Source organism: Hakea prostrata, chromosome 2 (genome assembly GCF_041222555.1).
Source record: "Hakea prostrata isolate BN-2017 chromosome 2, UWA_Hpros_2, whole genome shotgun sequence".
NCBI lineage: Eukaryota > Viridiplantae > Streptophyta > Magnoliopsida > Proteales > Proteaceae > Hakea > Hakea prostrata.
This window is the reverse complement of record NC_142601.1, coordinates 2,854,282-2,867,006: the sequence shown is the minus strand read 5'-3', so window position 1 is coordinate 2,867,006 and position 12,725 is coordinate 2,854,282. Positions and strand designations below refer to the sequence as shown.

General features: G+C 38.0%; 1 protein-coding gene and 1 pseudogene across 2 annotated transcripts; one reads left to right on the top strand and one right to left on the bottom strand.

Moving 5' to 3' along the window:
- Positions 1–3,083: 3,083 nt before the first annotated feature.
- Positions 3,084–7,816, top strand: LOC149023281 (L-ascorbate peroxidase, cytosolic-like). Of its 2 annotated transcripts, none has more exons than XM_089143832.1 (10): positions 3,084–3,186; positions 3,311–3,448; positions 3,544–3,718; positions 3,820–3,885; positions 5,709–5,757; positions 6,101–6,183; positions 6,270–6,355; positions 6,475–6,577; positions 7,198–7,256; positions 7,380–7,816. In XM_089143832.1, exons 2-10 carry the CDS (start codon positions 3,330–3,332, stop codon positions 7,393–7,395), a joined length of 756 nt encoding a protein of 251 aa, XP_088999958.1. In that variant the 5' UTR covers positions 3,084–3,186; positions 3,311–3,329; the 3' UTR covers positions 7,396–7,816. The 2 variants fall into 2 exon arrangements, with proteins under 2 accessions (XP_088999958.1, XP_088999957.1); XM_089143831.1 differs by having other exon boundaries at positions 3,304–3,448.
- An 840-nt stretch (positions 7,817–8,656) lies between these two features.
- On the bottom strand, positions 8,657–11,366 carry LOC149023280 (uncharacterized; annotated as a pseudogene).
- Positions 11,367–12,725: the final 1,359 nt, after the last annotated feature.

Genomic DNA, 12,725 nt, shown 5'->3' with positions numbered 1-12,725 from the left:
TTGGGCAATAGCTTTGTACCCACCAATGTCTTCTCGACTAGAACCATCACAATTTATAGCCACCCAATTACCTTCTAGCTTGGGCCATCTATGACAAACTACCTTTGGAAGTTGAAAAATCGCCCCAATGTGCCATTGAGCAAAACAATTCCTATCTTCTTGAGTATCAGTAAAAAAATTTGTTTTTAAGGAAAATGAGAAGTGAACTTATTTGATCTGTGTTGATACTAGTATCTTATTGAAGGTGAATGATACTCAATTCAATACCTTACACTTACGATAGGATTAGTCCACTTCTGGACCTGTGAGCATGAACCAAACCGAAGGTTACCATATGGGTTTTGAACTCATGAGTCAAAATCCTAGTGGTTTAGACCAGTTGGGTCCAACCAAAAAGAAGGAAGGAAAATGACAATGTAGAGGATGGGTAGACGAGGTTGTGATCCTTGCTCAATTCTTGAACCAAAACTATGGGATATAAAAAGATTGGCCAATTCCAAAGATCCATAAGCTTAATTATGGATCCAGCAATAGAAGCATTAACTCCTAGGTTCAGAAAATAATTTGGTTTGAAATGAACATATATCAAATTGATAATGATTTCAAAATCGATTCAACTTGAATCCACTATGGCCTGAACCTAATGGTAGTCAACTTAACTTCATTGCACCAGCTAAAGACACCCCTGGCTTTCATGTGTAGTTGGAGAAGTGGGATGCAATTGGCTTTATGAATAACTTGCAAAGCAAAGAGGTCCTGAGTAGATGTGCATTTATATGCTGGTATCTATGGATTGCCAAAAAGAACTAGTTTTTAAAAAAATTGCTTGAAGCTTGGAAGAAGTGATAAGAAGAGCCAAGGCTGTTTTTGAGGAGTTCTGATTGATACAAGGAGCTAAAGGTGGTGATGGAGTTACAGCGGGACTATCTAATTTAGATCCTGTGCAGGTGCAGGAGCGTTGGCATGGATGCATAATTCAGTGTGATGCAGCATTTAAGGAGGAGACTCTTGTAGGAGGGTTGGGAATTGCCTATAGGAATGATAGTAATGAGCTTACTAATCTGTTCTCTATTCCCTCCGCCTTATCTTCTGCGCTTCAAGGGGAAACCGAAGCTTTAAGAGAAGTGGCGAAGGGCCTAGGATGGCCGGAGATTTGGATTGAGTCGGATTGTGAAGTTCTGATTATGGTGCTCAATAGTTAGGAGCCAAGAGGAGGTCCTCAGATTGCGGCCATGGTGGAGGATATCTTGTGGCTTAAGAACGACTTTATTTCATGTCAGTTTGTTTGCATTTCTAGGGAGTGAAATGTGGCTCGCCCACTCCTTAGCTCGGAGGGCCCTCACTATGTCGAGTAAAATGGAGCGGCCCATTTCCAGTCCATGGGTCCAGGAGGTGTTGACTTCTGAGCTTGTGTGTTGTTCTCGTCCTTCCCTTTAATGTTGTTTACTACAAAAAAAAAAAAAAAAATGGAACCTGAAACATTTTTGGTTGTTTTCATTTCTGAATCGACCTATTGACACCTTAACTAAAACCATAAATCACCACATGGTAGTTCCACTCATACTCTTTTCGCTTTCCCTGTAGAGAGCCAACTCTGGATCCTCTACCTATCAGGATAGAGATTTGTGCTTTCCTCACATTTTTTCACCACATATTAGAATGATGGTTCATCTCTAATTATGACAAAATGAATTAGAGGTGGAACCTCAGTTAATCTCCTGTAGGTCTTTGGACTCAAAGGGAGCCATGCTCTCCCATAGAAGAATGCTAATTCTGAAAGATGTCATTCAACGCTTTGGCCACGAGTTTAGATCATTTTCACCCAGCCTGCTCGTCAGACATTCTCCTACACTCACAAAGGCCAGACACAACGTCTGCAAGTAGAATTTGGATTTTCTCCACTCAGCTCTGCCTATACTGTCATACACCCACGCTCACACGAGTGTGGGACCTAAACTGTCCAATTCTGGCACAAGCAAATGGGATCCCATGCTCATGTGAGTATAGGTGTATGGCTGTATGTTGTATGGGTAAGTTGAGTATAGATGACCAAAACCTCTACGACCTACTCATGTCAAACTTTTGTGAGTATCGGAAGATGGTTAGACTGACAGTATGATAGTGGAGAGGATCTCTAGTATCTGGGCACTCATTCACTCATTCTTTCATGAGTCTGACCATTCTTACTCCCCTGTTTTTTTTTTTCACCACAAAATCAAGTGGGCCCATTTGGAACGCACTAGTAATCCCATATCTAAATATTTTTTTTATTACCATTCAGATATGGACCCATTCCATTCTTAGGTGAAGATTGAAGAAGTGATCCGCATTCTTTTAAGTTATTGTTTAATACTTCAAAGCCCACATCCTTTTTCTTTCTTTGGTTATAAAATCCCACTCCCTTGCGTGTGAAAGGAATCTTCCACACCACAATTTATAATACCAAAACAAGTGGTATTAATTACTTGGCCACAGGATCTGAAGATGAGTGAGAGAGTAATAAGAAATTAAGAAACCATAGTGGCAACTGTTTTCTTTTATTGTTTTTTTAAGGGTCAACGTGTAAAGCAGTATTTGCTTTTTTTTTTTAAATCAATAAAAAACATTACTTTTTTATTTTTGGTAAATAATAAAAAAACATTACTTGCTTACCTACAAAAATGAAGCACGGAAGCTGCTGCCGTTGAAAATGAACCCTGACCCACGACTTTGACATGGACGGAATCACCGTTTTAGTGACGCCGTTACCTTATCCGCCAATCCCCGTGTCCCGCGTGTCATAATCATATTCCACAAATGGAGAGAATCATTACTTCCCCGGTGCGTTCACACGTAGCGCACGTCTAGGTTGACATTCCAGAAACAGGGGCAGTTTAGTAAATTTTCACCCTTGATGCTCTCTCACTTCTCGTGATTAGACCAATTAACGATTTTCCATTTTTAGAACTCGGAAAAACAGTAAAGATTTCACTGACCAAGATCTGAGCCGTTCATAGACAATCGATCAAGTCGTACGCAGATCCAACGGTTTATATTTCAACTACTTAAAAACTCCTAAACCTAGCACCCTTTATATTCTCATTGCGAGGGAGTGCTTGCTTGTGACCTCTGTTCTGCTAGTGAGATTAACATTTTAGGGCTCCCGAGTTTTGCTTGCTCTCGTTGTCTGATCTTCAAGTTTTGCAGGTCTGCAACTCTCTCGTTTCTTCTCATTTAATTGATCGCGATCGATGGATTCATCTGCTATTCATGTTTTTTATGCATTTTCATCAACTCATTTATGCTTGCTTATTGTTTTTGAAGTTGATAGGTTTTAAGAAACCGAAGCGATGGTGAAGGTTTACCCTACCGTGAGTGAGGAATATTTGAAGGCTGTTGAGAAATGCAAGAGGAAGCTCAGAGGACTCATTGCTGAGAAAAACTGCGCTCCAATTGTTCTCCGAATGGCGTAAGTGACCTCGATCGCTTCGATCCGTTTCTTCTTAATTCCTGGACAAGAGTACTACTGATGAGTAGTTGCTGATTATGTTTGTGATGTTTCAGATGGCACTCTGCTGGGACCTTTGATGTTCATACAAAGACCGGAGGTCCTTTTGGAACCATGAAGCACCCCGGTGAGCTCGCTCATGGGGCTAACAAGGGTCTCGAGATTGCTGTAAGGCTTACTGAGCCTATCTATCAGCAGTTCCCAATCCTATCTTATGCAGATTTCGTTCAGGTAATTAAAGCTACTATTATTGCTGGTTGATCATCGTTTTGTTCCTTTTTGCAGTTTTTCTTCTACTTGTGTGATCTTATTTTTAAGTTTGCTACTCGTAGTTGGCTGGAGTTGTTGCCGTCGAAGTTACCGGAGGTCCTGAAATTCCTTTTCATCCCGGTAGAGAGGTGAGAGATGATCCATTCTGAAATGTCAATTTTCTGATCTGTGATTGTCAACTTTATTCATGAGTAGACAATTATTGTTTAGTTAGAATAAAAATTTGAACCGAGTGAATGCGTTAGGTCAAATTTCAAACTTGTGTGTAGCAACGGAACGAGGATTCCCTGATCTGTTAGTGAGGTCCTTGGTCACTTGGTCACTGGTGACTGGCGATCATCTGTCCGTACGTGAAAGCTTCATGGAGGGTTTTATGAGATGCGTGTTTTTTTTTTACATAAATGTCCCTCGAAAATATTATTTTTTCGGCTAAATCCTCAAAAGAATCCTTCATGACAAAGTCACATCGCAGTAGTTGTAGAAAAAGGGGGAAAAAATTCAAATCGCAGTGAAATTGCTTTTTGTATGGGCAGCAAGGTGGCCAAATGGGGGGTTTTGAAGCTTCAATAAATGGGAAGTACTGACCTGCCTAAGGTGAAGGTCGTGATGAGTGATGAATTCTGGTAGTGTTGAGATTGAATTTTCACCGCTCGTTTGATTTTTTATTTTTTTTTTTTTACATTGAACAGAACGTTAAAAAAAAAAAATTTGGACCATAGACGGCTCATGCTATGCATTAGTTGTGCAACATTAAACTTTTTTCTTTTGGTAAGAATATATTTTTTATTTTCCTAAAAAAAATGAAGAAAAAAAAACATTTTCTATTCAGTAAAGAAATCAATAATTACGGGATTTATGTACGAATATGAGTTCCTTACCCAAAAACATGCAAGTATTTATTTGAGTTTCTATTAGAAAAAAAGTTAAGTAGCCACCAATAAACCTTTTTATTTTTTATTTTTATTGCCAACCTTGGTTTCCAAGGCTTTGCATAGACTAATCCGGTGTTCGGTCGCACACCTGGCTATGGTAGGTGAGTCTCTCAACGGGGATTTTTTACATCCACAAGGTTTTGATACCGGAACTTTGCTTAAGATGACCAAGCTGCTTACCACTTAGACTAACCCCGTTGGTTAAACTATTTTTATGATGTACTTTATTTATATGAATTTCGTTTTAACAAACTTATATGAACTTGTCTTTGGGTCTTTCACAGCGCCTTCTTTATTTCGTTATAGACATTCGTTAATTGCGAACAATTTAAGTAGATGATAGGAAATATCTTACATATTCTATTAAGTTTCAATTTCATCCGTTATTCTTTCATTATTGGTATAAACTTTTGTGTATATCCTTGAGCCCTCTTGCATGTTGGTGCATATCATTGCTTTTTTGAGCTTAGATTTTTTATTTTAGCATATAATTACTGAAACTTGATCCATGTGTAAAAGACATTATATTATCCATATTTGATCTTCACAATTATCAATCATTTTTCTTATCAATTACGATAGGGTAGAGTAACTCCTCTAACAAATCTGCCCATAGTTTTGGGCACAAAAAACTGTCATATAACAAAATTTTAAGGTTAAATATTACTTATGTTCCTTTTTAATTAATCAAATAGCGCTTGAATTTCTCTTAATTGGATAATATCATTTACTCTCTTTTTAAATATATTTTTAAAATTCCAAACCACCCTTAATAAAAATGTATTTTAATTTAACTTCTAAATTACCCAATTACCTTAATGTACAAAGATAATATTATTTCAATATGAAATGACAATGATTTGTTTTTTATTAATTGTGGTGGCCACTTTTAGTGGTTAGAATTTTTTTCCTTTATTTTTTTAATACATAGTTGATAAAATATTTTAATTTTTTCCATTAAGCAGATGCAATTAAGAGTCATTTAATATTTTAGTGATGTTGAATTTTTCAAATTACAGGACAAGCCCGAGCCACCCCCAGAAGGCCGTCTACCTGATGCCACTTTGGGTGAGTTTAGTTTTCTAACGTATGCCAGTCATAGAATGACACCACTATAAAGAAAATTTTATCCAGTTCATTGGATCATTCATTTCTTTTTAGATATATGGCATGTTTCTTAATATCACTTCAAATGGTTGATATTCATTTATAAGTCACGTCAAAGTGTTGTGATTAAATTTTAAAAAAAAATAATGTGACTTATAAATATACTTTCAGCTTTTGATTTGATGTTAGAATTCATGTTACATATCTAAAAGAAAATGGACCGTCCAAGACCATCCATTTTCTTATCATAAAAGTGCAAAAGTGCAGTTGTTTTAAAATTCTCAGATTCCTGTAATAATTTCAGGTTCGGACCACTTGAGAGATGTCTTTGGACACATGGGTTTGAGCGATAAGGAAATTGTTGTTCTTTCTGGTGCCCACACCTTGGTTAGTTCAGACTTGATACATCTTGGTGTTGGTGTTTTCTTTATTGTTATATTTTGATCTCTGATCTTTATTGTTATACTATTCAGGGACGATGCCACCAGGATCGCAACGGACCTGGGTTCGAAGGACCATGGACCAGCAACCCTCTCATCTTCGATAACTCCTACTTTGTGTAAGTCGGACACTTTTTATCTCTTTCCCTTGATGTTGGAGTCCTGGATGGGTTCTTTTCATATGTATATTTTTACATTCGTTGGCCTCAAAATTTATATTCTCATTTGGGTTGAACAGGGAATTGCTTACTGGAGAAAAAGAAGGCCTTCTACAATTGCCAACCGACAAGGTCCTTGTAGAAGACCCATCCTTCCGCCCTTACGTTGAGAAATATGCTGCGGTACGTTATTTATAGATTTTTTTTATTTTTTTTTTTCCTTTTCCAGTCATTCAAACGATTTGTAGCAGCTTCTACCCAAATTTTTTTTCCCTTTTATTTATAGCAGCTGTTTTGATCCATTTATATGGAATTCTCTTTGTTGTTAATCGGAGTGTTCTGGAGGAAATGCATTTGAATCTGGATTTTCCCTCGTCCATAAAAGATCCCTATTCTCTTAGCTTAATCATTAATAGAGATATCTTCTAGCCCATAAAATGATTCAAGTTTATCTATAGATTAAAAATAGGTGGCGTTGGACAATGAATGTCAATGATGAAACTGCTCCCCAGAGTGTTTAGGTGCTTTAGTATAAGAACGTGATCCCTATTCCCTTAGTTTAAGCATTGGATTAGTTAGGTCTTTCCGCACCCTTCGTTAAAAATAGGTGGCAGGACAAAGCATGGCTTATAAAATTAATAAGGCTTTATAAAGGAAGTCAAATCCAATTTGAAAATTATGAATGTATGATGCTAGGAGAAACTCAGGTGTCTTTGGTTTTGGTTTTACTGTTTAGTTAGAATTCTATCAACACTTTTCAGAGAATTGACATGATTATTTGTCTGCTAACTTTAATATGACAGGATGAGGATGCATTTTTTGCTGACTACGTGGAAGCACATCTGGCTCTTTCTGAGCTTGGGTAAGACAGGATCGCTTCTTTTCTTTTTTTAATTAACATTTTTACTGTTTAAATAATTCTGTTGTTCTGTTTTTGTTGCATGGAAATTCAAATATTTATGCTTGTGGTTGTCCTTGTTTTCAGGTTCGCTGATGCATAGTAAGAGAGCAGTAGCTAGCAATATTGGGACACTGGAGTTTGTGCGTCTCTCTTCTTTATTTGATACTGGATACATAGTTTAGATGGTTGGGAGAATATTGTTGGGGGTGTTTTGATCATTACCCATTTGGTATTATTTTTTTTTTCTTCTTCTTTTTTCTGGGTCTGCAGATGAAAATCTATTGTGGCTTTTGCATTGTCATTGCCATTCTCAGGGTTAAATAAGAAAGAAAGTGGCATAAATATAATCAATGGAAAGTTTGGTTTGATGAAATACTATGAATCTTGATGCCGATGCTCTCCTTTGATCTAAACTCTCTTCAGTGGGAATTTTCTTTTCAACCAGGTAAAAGAGTCTTTAAGATCAACGTAAAACACATTGAAAGACTAGGGAAAATACACCTCTTTGTTTCCCATCATGAGATAAAGTCGGTAAAAAAAATTTTGGTAAAAGACAAAGGCAGGAATACAACAAACTGAATTTGAAATCAAAAAGGTAATATCTTCGAAGACTGATCTAATTTGCAAAGGTGAAGACAGTATTGAAGGTCAAAAAGAAGGCCCTCTTGCTTGACTCAAAATTTTCTTACCAAGTTACATGAAAAATAATGTTGGAGATCTGTAAGAACTAAACGTTAACTGCTGGGATGAGAAGCAAAAATGTTCTGATGATGAACTTCTACAGTAATATCACCATGCTTTAAGCAATCTAGGACGAGAGTGACTTATTCAAATTTTATGATTTGTCATTTGGTAAATCCATTGTAAAACCGGCATAAGTACCTGTTATTTAGACACAAAAGTTACAACCTAAGTACCACTTTTCATCCGTTTTGTAAGCATTTACACCATTACTTGTGGGCGAGGATGTGGAAAGTAAAAAGATTGTTAATTGAGTCTCATCTAATGAAGAGTAAAGTCTGGGTAGCCATGAATTTTTAACGTCATATCTGGTTGTCTTGAAGACTCGAATGTAGACTTATAGTAATTGCATTTGTTTTTAGAAAACTACTTATTCCTTTAAATTAGTAGTATTTTGTTAAAATGGTTTTTCTCTATTGATGCCTAAAATTCTTATATAAACTATGCATTTGCCAAGCATAGGAAATTCATTAGATCTTGCCTCTACACAATTCATATACTAATAGCAAGTTACTGAGATGGTCAAAGTTCAGCCCAAACCACTCTCATCCAAGCACCATTGACATCCGGTGACCCAGACGATAATCAAACCATCTATCTGCAGGACAATAACATTAAGATTGTGCATTCCATCATCAGCCATCATTCTATAGGGCAACTCGACATGAATATCCTGTGGGGGATCTGTATGGTAAATAGAATCATAAGTAACAGTAGGGGAAAAATTACCTTCATGTGACAGCAAGTATCTAGAAATAAGCAATCCCCTAAATTGTTATGACATTACAGAGCAACAAAGGGCTCAAAATAAACCTGGAAAGAAGTCAACAATTCAATGAAAACAACATACTGTACAAGAAATATTGAAACTGAGAAGATATCCCAATTGCAGTAGCAGCACATATCACTAAACACTCACATCCTCCAACTAGGGAAAGAAGAAAAAGTTTCATCCCACAATTGCCCATAATGGGGGGAAAATCACTTCAACCAACAAAGACACAACAAGCTAACTAGTGATTTGATTAGCCTATGAAGGTTCCAGGGTGTTTAACCAAATATAAAAGTGAACGACATCCACCTCTGCCATAAGCCTTGAAGGCTCAATGGAGTGGTGTTTTTCTTAAACTAAGTTGCTTCTTAAGAGGAATCATCCAAAAGCTAAATCTTTTACTCACTCCAATGAAATGTGTATCTGAAATAAATTGCTCAAATTTTAGCTCTCATTACCTGCTAAATGCGATCAACCAGCAGTATCTGATAATACTCTCTCTAGGATTACTCTTGAGTTATTCAAATTGCAGCCAACCTTGCTTACACATACCTCCCACAAACTAGTCTCAAGGAAGGCTTCTTTAGAATTAATTGCCATGACAAGAACCTTGGTTACATCCTCTTGCATTCCTGACTGGTTAAGCCCTTCAACCAAGATAGAGTATGTTGACTTATTCAGCATACATCCCTTCTCCAACATCTCCTCTAAAACCCTAACTCCTTCTATTGCTTTACCCACTTTACAAAACCCCTTAATCAACATGGTATAGGTGAATGCATTCGGAGCACATCCCTTCTCCACCATGTCATCCCACAACCTTCCAGCCTCCTGCAACTCCCCTTTCTTGCACATTCCTAAGATTAGTGTGTTATATGTCAAAACACTAGGAATAGAGCCCTTCTCAAACTCGTCAAACAATTCCTTTGCTTCCAAGATCTACCCTTCTTGCAGAGCCAGTAAATGAGTGTGCTCGAGATAGCATTATCTAGAGTGCAATTTTTCCTCAGTAGCTTCTTCCACATAACACAAGCATCTTCCACTTTACCCTCCTCGCATAAAACATCGATCACTTTGCAACAGAGTGCTGAGCTTGGAATGAACTTTTTCTCAAGCATATCATTGAGCAAATTCAGAGCTTCACCAGATTTATTTACTTTACAGTGGGCCTCAATCATGAGTCCAAAAGTAACTTCATTGGGTTCAACTCCATTCTCTTCCATATCGTCCATGATCTTAATAGCATCGATCAACCTCCCTTGCTTACAGAATCCGTCCATCAAGATTGTATATGTCGTCGCATCTGGATTCCATCCACGATCCAATATCTCATTAAAAACATTCTTGGCTCTAGTCATATCACCACGGAAACAATAACCATCCAATATCGTTGTGTACGTGACAAGATTATGAACCATCCCCATTGCCGGCATTTCATCGAGAATCTTAAGTGCCCCATCTAAATCGTTATTCTTACATAAAGCTTTTATTAAGATATTACTTGAGAAAACATTAGGGATGATCCTGAACTTCTTCTTACAGTTCTGAAACAATAGATGCACCCAGTCATATCTTTTGTTTTGGATCATAGCGTTCAAGAGCGGATTCAAGGATCGAACGGATCTAGCAAACACCGAATTCTGGGATTCGGAGGAAAGTTTGGAGGGCCTGCTTGGGGCAGCTGGCTATACCGTAATTGCGGATCACCGTTACGAAGAGGTTCTCGCCACATTTGATATCTGAACGTTGGTGGTCCGAAAGAAGGGCCTCCAGGGGCTGGAAAGCTCGGGCACGAGCGAGTTTCTAGATCATGGCATTGTAGGTCTCGTAGTTATGGGAAAACCCAGGATGGAACTTGCCCGCGTAGTCGAAAATCTGGAGGGCGAGGTTGAGGTTCTGTTGACGATGAATCATGGAGACGAGGCGTTTGGGGTAGAGACGTTGTGGCCATGGTTTGATTGGGGGAGTGACGGTGTAGCATTTTAGGAGATCTTCTTTGGAGCGAATGGAGGTTAGATGGTTATGAGATGGGTGAGACACGAAGGGCTCCGTGGTAGTGGTGAGGTGGTGGGAAGAGGCGAAGGAGCTTGGTAGGGAACGATGGGTCAAAACTCTCCAAAGGACAGAGAGTGGTGTTTTCATTATAACCTAGCAGTACAGCCTTTGCCCACGCCCATACCAGAGCATCACCGATATGACTCAGTAACTGGAAATGGCAGAAGATGATGAAACTTGTAAACCCTAGGTAGAAGGAGGCAAAGGTTTTCCATTTTGAGTATTCATGGATGCATCAAATACCTCTTCCCTTGGAGAACCTGATTCGTCCCTCTCCTTCTACGGCAACTTCTTCGTCTTCTGCATCCGCAATTACGCTCACTTCCTCTGCTTTAGCTTCTGCTTCTTCTACTGCAACTATTACTCCTGCTCCAACAACAAGCCAGTTTGAATTAACCAAAAGTCAAGCGCTAAAAACACCATTGCCGGATTGTTACTGACCTTCCCGCGGTTACTGCAATGATAATCAAACAAGTATGAGGGAGGCAAATGATTCCGATAAATTAACAGGCAACCGTAGTGGTTGAATTGGGTTGTTTTGATTAATTTAAAACAAGATGCATTCCTAGCATTAACCCAAATTAAATAACAAGAAATTAAATCCAGGTTAATTGAAGTACGTTTTTATATTCCAGTTATAAGAAGAAGTATAGAAAAGAACACAAATTAAGATTAATCACATAAAGTAAGTAAGTGAAACCGTCCATACAAACCCCATGGATTCATTAGTACTAAATCCAGAGAACTCTCATCGTCTAGGATCCCTTACGGTTGTTAATGGATTTATCATCATCGCGTGATTCACAGAACACACCAGAGTAAATGAGTAATCCAGTTCTAGACTCACCTGACATTGTGAGGTGTTCACACGAGGATTGGCATTCGATCCTTCACCACCATTACCACCAAGTGTAACAGAAGTTACAGAACCAACAACCCCCTCAGCCATTCCTAAACCAACAACCCCCCATCTTTAGGTGATGTTTTAGGTCAAAATAACACTCCCAATGTATTTATTGGCCTCAAATTAGGCTACACGTCAAATTTCAAGTCAAAATGATCTGAAATACCCTTCGAAACAGGGGTTCGATTTTTCATCGAATCCCAACCAAAAGTCGGCGATTTTTGGCGACATGTCGCCAGGGTCCAACACGGCGACATTGGCCGACATGTCGAACCTTGATTGAAGCAGAAGCTTTGCGATGAAGGAAATGAGTCGAGATGAAGAGCTACAACATCAGCAATTAAACTTGTTTCCATTACATCCAGAGAATCTGTTCGAAGAACGAGATGCTCAAGACGACAACGTCACTTACTTATTCGATGCCAACGGTGGAGACAGCTTGAACAATCTTCTTGGAGTTGCAGCTAGAGTAAGAGCAATTTCTTTTCGTAAATTTGAAAAATTAAAAATTTTTACTGTAAAAAAGAAGAAATTATATTTACCACTAAACCCTATCCTTTTAATTGCAACCGTTCGATTCATGTGGTAAAATTTGGGGCGTCCGCTGCTGGCAGCCGTAAATAAAAATCCTATGTAATATCCCTGTACCTTATATATATAAAAGCGCCTTAAAAGAAAATTACAATTCTTTTTTTCTCCTTAAACCGATCAAAAAATGTGAAAATGTGCGTGTTAAAATAACTCTTTAATTTAAATTCTACTTTTTTATATATTTATATATAGAGAGACATGGGTGACGGAGAAATTCCTTCGCCCACTCGAATCAGTTTTAATGGCTTTCTTTTTGTATTTAATATAAAAGACAAGTAACAACTTTCATTCCCTTTTCTTTTTAACATATACATTTCAACCCACATCTTGAGCCAACTTGTGAGTGTGCTTCTAGTGTATTGGAAGA